Genomic DNA, 12,439 nt, shown 5'->3' with positions numbered 1-12,439 from the left:
TTGCAACTTGACATCACGTCTCTGAGGCCTGATTACAGCTCCAAACAGCCTGACAGCCTTCAGTCATACAGCAGGATGAAGGGGTCGGTGTGATGACAGTGACCTCTCTCCAGCCCAGGTGCCATCCCTCCGGCCGCTCACGTCCACGCACATCATCCAGAGGATGAACCAGAGAAACCACAGAGCACTTCAGTCCGCATGAAGAGAAGGTTTCTCTTCGCTTTAATCTGATTATTGGGAGGTGGATAGAAAAAGCTCAAGCGCACGAAAGGTCTGAGAAGACTGGAGACAGAGGAAATCTGTTGCTGTGGTTGACCGGCTATTAGAGTCGAGTAAACCTCTTAAAACAGACAGGAATAGAAGGAGGAGGAGTGATTTAGACAAAAGTCTGCAAATCCAGTTATTGTCTTTTTCTCAGCATCTCTTAGACAATAACAAGACAATATACTGTTTAAACCTGATTTATATGGAATCAAATAAAAAAAAAAATATCCTCTACTCGACTGACAGTGGATAAACAAAATGTTTGTATTTTACATGCATGTACACAAAGATTATTATCAGTTTATACTTTGATTGCATTTCTAAATTACAGAATGCACCTTCATCCCCAGGAAACACCTCATGTCCCACTGTCCTTGAAGGATTTTCTCTGAAACCTGTTGTGATACAATAAAGCAGTTGTGAGAATACCCTTCAGAAAATATATTGCTGGACTTCTGGGTAAAAAAACAAAACAAAAAAAAAACACTTTAAACACATTGAAAACTCTTTAATGAAAGCAACATTATGTGGATATTGGCATTTTGTGTGATTTGGCGCCCCCCACAGCTTCTGAGTGGAACACCACTGTTGTAAATACAAATCCCAGGTCTGCAACAGTTTGTCAGACTGCAGACACTTTTTAAACTCTGCTGTTTTGTATTTTTAGGCAAAGCATGTCTCTTGTCTTCCAGGCTGCTTTTAGTTTGCATTCATTTCAATTTGAAATGAAAATCAACTTGCAGAATATAAACATTGCTTGTATTGTATTGGTGTCAAAGTGCTGGATGTGGATACAGTTTTTTTTCTGTGGGTAACTTGTATCTGTGTTCTGCTTGTTAATAGTCATCAATTGTTTTTACAATCAAGGTTAGAGTCATAATATTCATTGAAATGCAAGAAGTCAAATGTTACATCTGCCTCCACGTGCAGGGGGAACTGTGACAGCATGTGTTACACATATAAATACCAAGAACCACAGTAAAACTCCAAGAATATAGATAATCAATTAAATATCAGATAAATAATTAATTCCAGTTTAAGTCACACAAAACACTTTTCTTACATTGTTAGAAAAAAAATCACAGGTACGAGACATCAGTTTGTCCTTTGGCAGTCAGAGAGGGAACATCAAAGACCAGGTGGAGTATGAATTTCATGGCTCTGCATCGCTTCTTCGATGTGCAATTTGAGATGCTACATCGCTCCAGTGGTGTAGCAATGACGTATTTTTGTAGGCTAACCTGGAAGTTAGCATCGCCCTGGTTCCCTCAACAAAAAGCCGATGGGATTTTTGTTGTTTCTGGATTATTATATCACCACTTTTGTGATTTCTGAAGCGTAAATTAAATCTCTAGCAGTAAAAAGCTAGTGTTAGGCCGTAAACAGACGACATCACGGTCACATGACTTAAACGTCACCACCACTAAAGTCTCTGCGTTCGCTCTGTAGTCTCATTTAGACACTTGTTAGCACCGCCGTATTTAACACACGGAAGAGCTTTGTGAGTAAATGTTGGGACATTAAATGATGTATTTTATGTTGTAGAACAAAACCAATTTAAAAAACCCATTTACTCTAAGATGAAGGAACCGGAAGTGCTAAATGCTGAACTGATTTCCTAAATGATTAAAGTACAGATCTTAAGTAAACATACTAGGTTAATTTCTGATTATACAGTACCACAACAACATCACAGAATTATACAAAATTATGATCTGAAGGAAACTACGAATTGTTCCCTTAAATTGTCCTTCCCTTCCGGTAGGTACTACCCCGTTTTCCGTCCGACGCTCGGACGGAACCTTCCTCTTTGTTCCGGCCTCACTGGAGCAAACATGGCGGCAGAGGGAGACGTCGATTTGGACCTGGAAGCGGAGGAGAACTGCACCGGGAAACCGGCAGAGAAGCCTCGGAAACATGACAGCGGGGCGGCGGATCTGGAGAGAGTCACGGACTACGCGGAGGAGAAGGAAATCTCCAGCTCCGACTTGGAGACGGTGAGAGCGGCTAGCGTTAGCCCGGAAACATGCGGCCACTGCCGGCTACACCGCTGAACATCACCCCCGACACAAAACCATGTGAAGGGTTCAGCTGGGAAGAGTTTAATGTTTTTTTATTATTCTAACTAATAATATAGATTTCAAGTAGTTGCAATCGCTACTTCTGAAAATATAATGATTGTTTGCTTTGTGTGCAGCGAATTATTTAACTTGACAAGCTAGTGGCTAACTGCCTCAGAGCTAAGCTAAGCTAGCTGAAGCTGCTAAGCTAATCACAGTAACCGTTTTAAACTCCATCAGAGCAAAGTGCAGAGAGAAAATAATAATAATATAATGTAAATAATAAACGTCAAACCAATATTACACTTACAGCAGGTGTTAAAGGATATCATGTAGGTATTTACAGGTATGTAGTTTTGTGGGAGAAATTTTAATCAGAAGAGAAAGATCTTCACTGACTGATTTTGTAATGCCTAAACAAACTAAATAAACAAACGCTTTGTTTTCATGACTGAGTAAATAAACTGACCTTAGAGGACAACACACTTAGTTTGTTTACATGTGGCGGACCCTGCCACCGTTCTTGCTTCAAACATAGTTCTGGGACCCTACAGCTTGTTCATTCAGTCATGGAAAAATAAATATTTGTGTAGTTTGTAGTTTGTATAATTACCTCATTAATGTTGTAAATAATAAAACTCTGAATATGAACTGAATAGATTTGAGGTGACCTCACAAAACAAAAGGATAAATGAAGTGAAGACATTTTATATCCCAAAGGTCAACTTCACCCTGACATCATAATATTAATACTTAGTTTATTATATTTTGATAAAAGCCAAAAGTCACATACATAAGTGCAGCAGCCTGTTTGTGCTTTATTTTAAAATGTTATGGATTTGATATTTCAAAACCTTTTTAACAAGGTATTAACAATACTATCCAAATGAATCTCCTGTTTCATTGGTGAAACTAAGCTCTTATGGTTTTCATAAACAACATACATGCTAATAACAATATTATTTTTCTTCCAGGCCATGTCAGTGATTGGAGACAGAAGGTCACGGGAACAGAAAGCCAAACAGGAGAGGTGAGATCAGTGTTGACTCTCCTGGCTCTTTACATGTGGACACATTTCATTGTTTTTGGATTGTACACAAGTCCTGTTGTTATCAGCAATCAGCCACCACAGATAGCAAACCTACTCTCACTATGAGAAGGAAAATATTATTTGTTTGAGGGATTTTCTCCAGATTTTTTATCTTTAACCTCCCTGAACTTTTCTGCAGAAAACACAGAACCTGTTGATTTTCCTTTCTGACTGTGCATCGTTCTGCTTTCAGAGAAAAAGAGTTGGCCAAAGTCACCATCAAGAAAGAGGACGTAGAACTAGTTGTAAGTTATTCACTCTTTTTTTTCTTTTTTTGTCTATTTAATCTATTCAGTTGATGTCAAAGCCACACATCTGTTTTCGGTACAGGGCCAGAAGTATGTGGATGCATACAGAATAATACCGCAATCTGGGTTTGGATTGTAGGTTGGACAAAAGAAGCAACTTCAAAATGTCACTTTTCTGTAGACTTAACAATTAATCATTAAAAAAAATAATTAATGTATTATGAAAATAATTGTTAGTTGCAGCCATAGCCCCTGACCCAGGAGTGTCCATATACAGTGATGATGTACTGAATGTGTTTTTGCATCCCACTCATGGACTAGTTGTAATTGTGTGACAGTGTGTTATTTAAAGTGATAATGGGGTCTTTTCATGTGTCGCTGTATGAGTTTCTTACCCCTAGTCAGTGTGTTACCTGCAGTAGATGACTGTCAGCCATCATACTGCTAAACAGCACCGACAGCTAGATGTATTTTAGCCATCTAAAAAATATATATCTGTTAAGTGTACGCTACATTTTTGGAGTTTTACATTGCCTCAGACAGCCGCTGAAAGTCCAGCCTGAACAGCTGATCTGCGGCATAATAGTGCGCGGCAGGCACACAACGTTGTACGAGTGATGGAATGTAATGCCACAGGAAACGGCTGTCTGATGGCAATGTAAAGCACCAAAAATATTCAAAACATAACGTACACTTAAAGGGACGTGCTCTGCTTCCCTGTCGGTGCTATGCACTGCTTCTCCACACGGGCAGAGCTGACGGTTGACTGCAGCTAATACATTGACTCGAGATACGTACCTCATACAACCCCATCAAAAGACCCCAACTATCCCTTAAATTCTGAAGTCAAGTTAATTAAACTTGTGCATTTAGTTCAGTTTGTCAGCTGATTACGTTCCTAAACGGTACATTTGGTTCATGTTGTGCAGATGTCAGAGATGGAGATTTCGCGGGCCGTGGCAGAACGCAGTCTGAGGGAACACATGGGGAACGTGGTGGAGGCTCTGGTGGCTCTGACCAACTGAACAAACATTTACACACTGGACTGCTTCACTTTTCACTTCACTTTTTTTTGGTTTGAACTGAACTCAGCAGTTTGATTCTTGTGGTGTTACTCTACATCCTTTTTTTTTTCTTTTTTAAAAATAAAAGTTGGACCGCCTCCTGTTGTGATGATTAAAGTCATTTAAATACTCGTTTTGCTCTCCGTGGAAAAGTTTTTAAAAGGATGAAAAGAAGTTTTATTCACAAACAAATCAAGTTACAATATCTGTACTGTCACATACGGAAAAAAAGGATAATGCAGGAAATCAGTACAAGAATCTGAAATCTGATTTGTACAAAATTACATCCGAACCCACCGCTTTAAAACTGAAGGAGGTATCTGAGTGTGATGTGGCTCAAACCTGTTGACAATAGACTCAGATCTTTAGACATCACTAATAATTTCCTTTCATCTCCTTAAAAAGCAGCAATCCTCAAATGCAAAAGGAAACTTGAGTCCCCTTTTTAAAGCCAAGATCTCATGTTAAAGGGATATTCTGCATATTAAAGAACTGAAAACCTGCTGCTTTTAAATAGGGTTAGACGATCCAAAATTATATTTTTTAAATGATGGTGCATCTTCCTGGTTGTTAAACAGTACGTCAAGGTGGTGGAATCAGTCTGTTTTCCTTCCACAACATAAAGTCCAGGTAAGAAAGTCCCTGGACTCAGCAGAAAGCAGCTCTTGTCTCTGGACAGTCTCTTAATCCGCAGTGAGGACCGGGTAAAGTCCGTCTCACATCTTAAGTCTTCCTCTTCTTGACTGTGGGCCGGTCAAACACGTCCCTCACGCCTGCCGCCTTCTGCTTGAAGAACTTGCTGTTCTGAGCGCTCTCCTGGGCCCAGGCCGAGTCGAACGACGTGGTGTCCTGGTCCACCAGGTGGGTGTACTTGGTGCGTCCAGACCGACCAAAGTTTTTGACCTGTTAGAGGTAAAACAAAACACAACGGGTCAAACCAGAGAACTGACTTCCCTTCCATGTAACGTATGGAAGAAATGAAACATCCAGCTGGTAAATTTCCCATTAAAAGAGTAAAATTCACTTCATCTTGTGGAAACTGATAAACAGTGAAGTCCCACAGTTTTCCCGTCAAATATAATATGATATTAGTAATCGATCAGAGAGGTGAATAATTATTCTAGTATAACATGTTACAGTTAATTGATGAACCGTCCTGGCCACAGTACAGTGAAGGGAAACACATAAAACGTAAAAAAGCAGCTGACCTGCATGACTTTGGGTAAGATGGTTTTGTTGAAGTGATCCTCCAGCGTCGGTGCACTGAAATCTCTCTTGTACACATCGTCCTCGCCATCCTGTAACAGAAAGCATGTTTACAGTTAAAGACCGCAGAGAGAACCTGCACCCTCCACCGTGACGTCAGCAGCAGATGATTTACCGGCTGTACTACAACAAATCAACCGTTGTAAGCTCCTTTGGATATTTAGAGAGCCGGACAGCTAAAATAAAATTGGCAGCGCTCTCTGACAAGATTGTTTCTCCAATAAGCTAAAAAAGGTCATGCTGTTGTATCAGTTGGGCTCTCTGTGACTGTTAGCCCGCGTAGGTACATCTTTAGATCAGGGGTAGACTGATTATTGGTGGACCATTTATCCTCTCTGCAGTGACTTACCATGAAGAAGGCTCCTCTGTGGTAGTACTTCTGGAGGAACTTGTATTTGCCTTTGGTGGCTTTGTTGGTGATGACTTTGCCGCTGTTGCGCAGCTCGGCCCGGCGCTCCTCCTCCGTCAGGTTGTGGAATCTCTCAATTTCAGCCTTCTCCCTCTCCATGCTGAGAACAAACACCACTCGTTACCATCCTCATCAACAGCACTGTGCTTACTGAAAGCTACTCAATATGTCATTTCATCATACAGTCATTTACTCACAGCTCTCTGAGCTCTCTGTCCCTCTTGATGCGTTTCAGCTCTCGGACTTTCCAAGCTTCGTATTCTTCCTCCTCGTTCTCTCCGTCCGTGTCCAAAGCGTCAAGAGCAGCCAGCGTGCGTCGGTTCTCCTCAAACTCCTTCTTAGCCTCCTCCTCCACGATCTTGAGGGTGTAGCGCCGCCGCTCCTCCACCTGCCTCTTGGCCTCGGCCTCCAGCTCTCTTTGCCTCTGCTCCTCTGCTTCACGCTCCGCCACAGTGATTCTGTCCTTTCTGTGGTGCAAATGAAGCGCTATTACTTTGTATCCATGGTAACATTGTTTTTATCTTTTGTTATATGCTACAAATACGTTAATAATTTAAACAGGTCAACAAATCTGTGTGTGTTTGTGTTTTAAAATGGCACCATCTTGTAAAATGCCTCATTATTCTCACTCATCGCTGTAGCAGCAGATCAGTTTTTTGCAAATTGATGACATGCTTGTCTTGATTAGTGGTCAACAGAGCAGCTGTAAATACTCTTCCTCCCTACAGAGTTATCAAAGAATGCCCCCAACAAAGCGCCGCTAATTCAGTGTTAATGATGCTTCATTTCCTATAAATTCTTCACAACAAATGTCCTCCGTTATTTAAAAGCTTTTTAAAATCAAGAAACAGCTGAAAGTGAACATGATGGGTGCATGACCGGTGCTCTTGCATCAACAAAGACAGTAGCAGAACAATTATGGGCCCAAGTGCAATTGTCAGTTCATACTTGCGAATGAAGACCGGTTTTAGCCGAGGCTCTGCTTCATCCTCGCTGTCTGTGTATTCTTCATATTCAGACTCGGACTCTGACTCCTCCCCGGACTTGCCCTCCTCCTCCACCTCCATGACCTCCATCTCCTCGTTCTTGCGTTCAACGGCTCTCTGCCGCATCATCGCTCGTCTCCTCTCAATTTCCTGCACAGAATGACAAAGTCCACATTAAAAACTTTTCTGAAATGACATAAAGAAAAACTCAGAACATTTTGTTAAACAGAACGGATAGCAACCTCATCATCCACTTCTTCCTCTTCCTCCTCTTCCTCCTCACTGCTCTCCTCACGCTCTGGGTGCCAGGTGCCTTCATCAGAGTCCTCGCTGCTCTCAGCCACAACTTCAGGCTCTGCGATCTGTCTGTGTCTCGCCAGCCTGAGGACAAAGAAACAGGAAGCAATGTGGATTTAAATACATTTCATCACCACAAAATTAAATAACCATCAATCAAATCAGGTCCTCTGAGCTGTGTGATACCTCTCCTCCACGTCCTCAGAGACACGGTTGAGCAGACGTTTGAGACGTGGGTCAGAGACATCCTCTTCCTCCTGCTCCACCTCCGGCTCCATTTCCTTTCCCTTCTTCACAAACTGGAAGTCCTCTTCTTCTTCGTCTGACGACTCCATTGGCGCATAGTCAGGACGTTTACCTGACACATACCTCTTCACCTTCACCTTCTCCATGGAGAGCTCACCTGAGATATACAGAGACAATGATGAGCTTTTCCATCTCTAATGCTAGAGTACACGTTATTTTGAAACTACATCTTATTATTATTCATTGTTACTTTGTTTTTAAAGCTGATACAAAATCCAGGAGCACTGACACATTCATAAAAATCATCTGCCAAAAGTGTAATAGTCAATTGTTTCACTGTTCACTGTAGGATTTTCCAGTTCAAGCTTCTCAAATTTGAGGATTTTGTTGTCTGTCTTTGTTTTATAATTGTAAACTGAATTATCTTTTGATTTTGAGCGTTTCATTTATCAAAATAAGCAATTAAATAAAGTCTACTTAGGCTCTAGAAAAGTGTGTCGGGAAAAACAATCGATAGCTTCTTCAATAATGAAATTAACTGCTCGGTGCAGCCCTAATAATCCAATATTTTTCAAAAAAGCCAGCTGATACCGATCTGTATAGCTGTTTGACAGTTTCAACACAACCCTGCTCAAATCCTGAAGTCACACATACCTCAATTTAAAGTGAATATTAATACACAGTGTAGGGGAGCTTGTCATAATCTCAGGTCAGGTCCAGTTTAAAGTGCCTTCTGTAACAGGTCAAAAGTATATAGACACCAAAACATCACACTCTTGTGATGATTGAGTATCTAATTTCCGAACCAAGCTCAGGAATAAGCTCCATCTGATGTTATTGGCTGTTTTTATTGAGATGAATAATCAGCCTCCTCAATGTATTTGTGTTGTTTATGTTTGTTAGCAGTGAGGTTGCGCTATGCTAGCTGGCTAACTTAGCACGCAGCTAGCCGCCTGCTAGCTACCCGCTACGTCTCACCTTTCTCATTCCGGATCGGAACGGCTCCGGCCGTGGACTGGATCGGCGGAAGCTTCATGTTGAGGGCTTCGCGACTAGACATGGCTGTCTGGTCGGCGGTACCAGCTGAATAAAAGTAAAAAAAATGGGTATTTTACTCGGTCAAAATGAGCTCGTTGCCTGTCGTCGCTCTCATCAAGCGGAAGTCAGAGCGAGCGGACCGGAAGTTGATTTGTTCCGACAGACACTTCCTGTCAATCAGAGGCGCACAGCTGTTTACACAAAATAACATGTAATTGACAGTTTAGATCACTGAATCAGTAAAGTTTAGTGGTTTCCATCATTGTTTTATTCCCCCGAAATAAACATCGAGTTAGAGAGTTGATAAGAAGATAGAAGCTAATACTGATAATGTAACACCGCCCTCTAGTGGCTGATATCACTGCTACAGATAGATCAGTCCAATAATGATCCACTGTGAATTAAGTCCTTTTCTTTAAATCCTGTACAATGTTTGTACTGTATATAGACATGTTTACATGCATGTATTAAAGATAACCACCCAGTTTATGTATCTAATATTTTAACCATTCAATGCCAATTCCTTTGCTCTATTAGCATGTTTATAATCTACAGAAAACTTGAGTTGTAAGTGTGTTTTTGGTCATTGGTGCTTGTTATATGAATGAATCTACAAAGCCTCTTTTTCACCTACTTGAATTTACATAATAGTCCTATTGTCAGCTCTAATGTCCTTGTTTTTACATTGTATACCTATGTCTGTCGTTGTGTATCAATTCCTCAAACTCTGATTAGAAAGGGAATATTTTTTACTTTAAAAGAATCAGTGCGTAGTGACAGACTGACGAACACTACTACTCATAAATACTTCTTAAATAATTTAACTGATGACGCTATACCAAACTTTGAGCACAACAAAATACTAAAGAAATACATTAAAGACCACAAAAATGCATACGAAATACGATTTATTTGTATAATTTACTTATGAAAATGTGTGTTATTTGTAATTTAAACAGTCTTTGTTGCGGCCGTGTTGTCAGAGCTGGACGCCTCTCTGTCTGAACAGTTCCTCCAGCTTCTCCTCCAGAGCAGAGTTGGTTCCTCTCAGGCCTTTCACCACCTCAGAGGCCCACAAAAAATACTCCTGGACCCGCTCGGTTGACCAACCTGCCAACACACACACACAAACAGGGAGAAGGTATGGTGACTCAGTACATTGTGAAGTATTGGTTCTTGTGTGTTCAAACAGCAGTGTTACAGTTTTACTCCTCTACATTTATTTGAGAACATGTCTGGTGTCCGTACAGTCATTTCAAGAATTTCTTTTCTTTTCTTTCTATCTATTGTTCCGATTTTTAAAATCGCAATCACCATGATATTTAAACATTTTGTACTGGTATAATGTAAGTAATGAATCCAGCATCTCTTAAGTCATTTTTTCCGTTTCTTTCGGTTCTTGCTTCATCATACTACATGGCAGTAATGCACCTTAGCGCAGGTTGCCACAAAAAAATGTGAAAGCCAAAAAAAGAAAAGAAACAAAAGATGCCAGTCCATAGAACAGGAAAAAAAGAGGAAGAGAAGCAAGAAGCGGTCTTTATGAGATGACAGACGGAGGCGAGACACTCCACCCTCACTCAATGAAAGTTAGCTCGAGTTTTTTGGATTCTGTGAAATATATATATTTTTTAAATTCAATTCAGTTAAAGCAATATTATCATTAATTTTTTTGGCCACGATCATAATAACTGTGTAGTGAAAATCTGACATCCTGACAGCCCTACATGCTCTATCCACATAGTTCTGTCACATTAAAACATGTTGAAATTAAAATGAAGTATATAATTTCAAATAAATATTTAATGCTGATTCTTTTTTACACAATAAAGAATTTAAAATTTAATAAAATTTAACTGAAGTCCTGAAGAAGAAAACTCTCCACATGTGACTCAGTGACAGTGTAAGACAGTGACAGTGAGCGGTGCTGACCGACAGGTGTGCAGCGGTTCAGGTCCCTCAGGTTGTACAGTTTATCAGCCAGTTTGACCAGTTTGGCTTGCCGGCTGCAGTGAGGCGCATGTGCCACCTGCTGACGCTTCCTCTCCTGTTTGGGCAGGGTCTTATCGTCCGTCACCTCCTGAACGATACGAGCTACGATCGGCCCGAACTTTGCTTCCAGCTCTGCAGGAGAGGTGTCTGTGTCCTCCACTGTGTCGTGAAGCAGTGCAGCCTGCAACACAAATCAACACACACAATCTGTAATACAACACACCCTCTGCCTGACAGTGTTACCTAACAGTCACTCACTGATAACATACCTGCAGAACCTCGATGTCTGTGACGTCTCCTTCATGGCTGAGAATTCTCGCTACTCCTTAAAAGTACACACACAGAGCTGTGAGCATCAGAGAGAGGAAAGGCTTATTGTTTCAGCTGCTGCCACAAAAATCATTGTCCATAAACCATTCAACACAGTTATCAATACAACAGAAGACGTCTGTCATATTATTTAACTTTTAGAAAGCCAGTTTGTTTTTTGTCATGAAACATTGTTTTCCACTGACACTTTAAAGGAGACCTAATGTGCTTTTTCGCTTTTTCCTTTCTGTCAGTGTTTTATATTTGTTGTTGTGCATCTAAAAGTTAAAAAGGTCAAAGTCTGCACCAACAGGCGCTCCTCTCTCCCGAAGAAAACGCTGCTCCTGAAACGCCTCGCCAGTCATCCAGCCTTTTACTCTGTGACTTTGCATGTAAACCTATTCTAATAGTAACCCAAAATATACTTATTAACCAGAAAATGAGCATATGTCTCCTTTAAAAAGGTGCACTATGTAGTTGAAGGGGACCCTGTCACCTTCCTAGCCTTTTTTTGTGTGTGATGCAGATTTTCAGCAAGTAAGAACTTAATGTCGGCCTATAGGATGTGCCGAATTTACAAGGAGGCCCACATACTTAAGAATTTGTCATAGACAGCTTTTCACACAGTTTATTAAGTTTCTACTAACTGAACATCTCACTAAATCGAGTGATTTTATAAGGGAGTCTGGGGAATTCCTTTCCCTATTTATCTCCTTACTGTTTTGGACTTTGACCTATATTATGGAGCTGTTCCAGTTTGCTGTCGACTGTCACGCAAAACATTTTGTAAGTTGTTGTTAATAATAATAATAGTCAGAAACTACTTTAAAATCCAGCATGGTCTCAATCCAGCTCTTATTTCAACTTCTCAGGTGTAGGAAAGATTAACGCGCAGCACCTGAAGGCATCACAACAAACACACACTGCTACGTACCGATGGGGTGGTTAATGTACGGCGTTTGTTCCGCATCTTTGCGTCGCTGGTTGCGGTGTTTCTCTGCGGCAAAGTTCACCGTCTCTAACAATAACACCGCGTCTGAATTCATGGTGCAAAACAACGTGAAGTGAGAGAGAAAAAACTGCGTCAGGTGATTTTTAGACGTCAAACGTCTTTCTTCTTCCGAAGGTGTCGCGGTCCGTTGATTTATGGTGTCCGGGGAGAAACAGATG

General features: G+C 40.8%; 3 protein-coding genes across 3 annotated transcripts; 1 reads left to right on the top strand and 2 right to left on the bottom strand.

Moving 5' to 3' along the window:
* The first annotated feature begins 2,060 nt into the window (after positions 1-2,060).
* On the top strand, positions 2,061-4,858 carry hypk (huntingtin interacting protein K). The gene is made up of 4 exons (XM_073464200.1): positions 2,061-2,261; positions 3,299-3,354; positions 3,608-3,659; positions 4,592-4,858. The coding sequence occupies exons 1-4, from the start codon at positions 2,100-2,102 to the stop codon at positions 4,685-4,687; spliced, it is 366 nt and encodes a 121-aa protein (XP_073320301.1). The 5' UTR covers positions 2,061-2,099; the 3' UTR covers positions 4,688-4,858.
* Positions 4,859-4,876: 18 nt separating this feature from the next.
* Positions 4,877-9,095, bottom strand: mfap1 (microfibril associated protein 1). Its single transcript, XM_073464198.1, has 8 exons — positions 8,909-9,095; positions 7,871-8,087; positions 7,630-7,768; positions 7,350-7,537; positions 6,599-6,868; positions 6,342-6,501; positions 5,935-6,024; positions 4,877-5,629 (listed from the first exon to the last, which is right to left on the bottom strand). Exons 1-8 carry the CDS (start codon positions 8,988-8,990, stop codon positions 5,450-5,452), a joined length of 1,326 nt encoding a protein of 441 aa, XP_073320299.1. The 5' UTR covers positions 8,991-9,095; the 3' UTR covers positions 4,877-5,449.
* A 764-nt stretch (positions 9,096-9,859) lies between these two features.
* hddc3 (HD domain containing 3) lies at positions 9,860-12,396 on the bottom strand. Its single transcript, XM_073464199.1, has 4 exons — positions 12,204-12,396; positions 11,230-11,285; positions 10,901-11,141; positions 9,860-10,078 (listed from the first exon to the last, which is right to left on the bottom strand). The coding sequence occupies exons 1-4, from the start codon at positions 12,313-12,315 to the stop codon at positions 9,948-9,950; spliced, it is 540 nt and encodes a 179-aa protein (XP_073320300.1). The 5' UTR covers positions 12,316-12,396; the 3' UTR covers positions 9,860-9,947.
* Between the last annotated feature and the right edge of the window lie 43 nt (positions 12,397-12,439).

Source organism: Pagrus major, chromosome 4 (assembly GCF_040436345.1).
Source record: "Pagrus major chromosome 4, Pma_NU_1.0".
NCBI lineage: Eukaryota > Metazoa > Chordata > Actinopteri > Spariformes > Sparidae > Pagrus > Pagrus major.
Note: the sequence above shows the minus strand (reverse complement) of the source record. Positions and strands in the feature narration are given on the sequence as shown.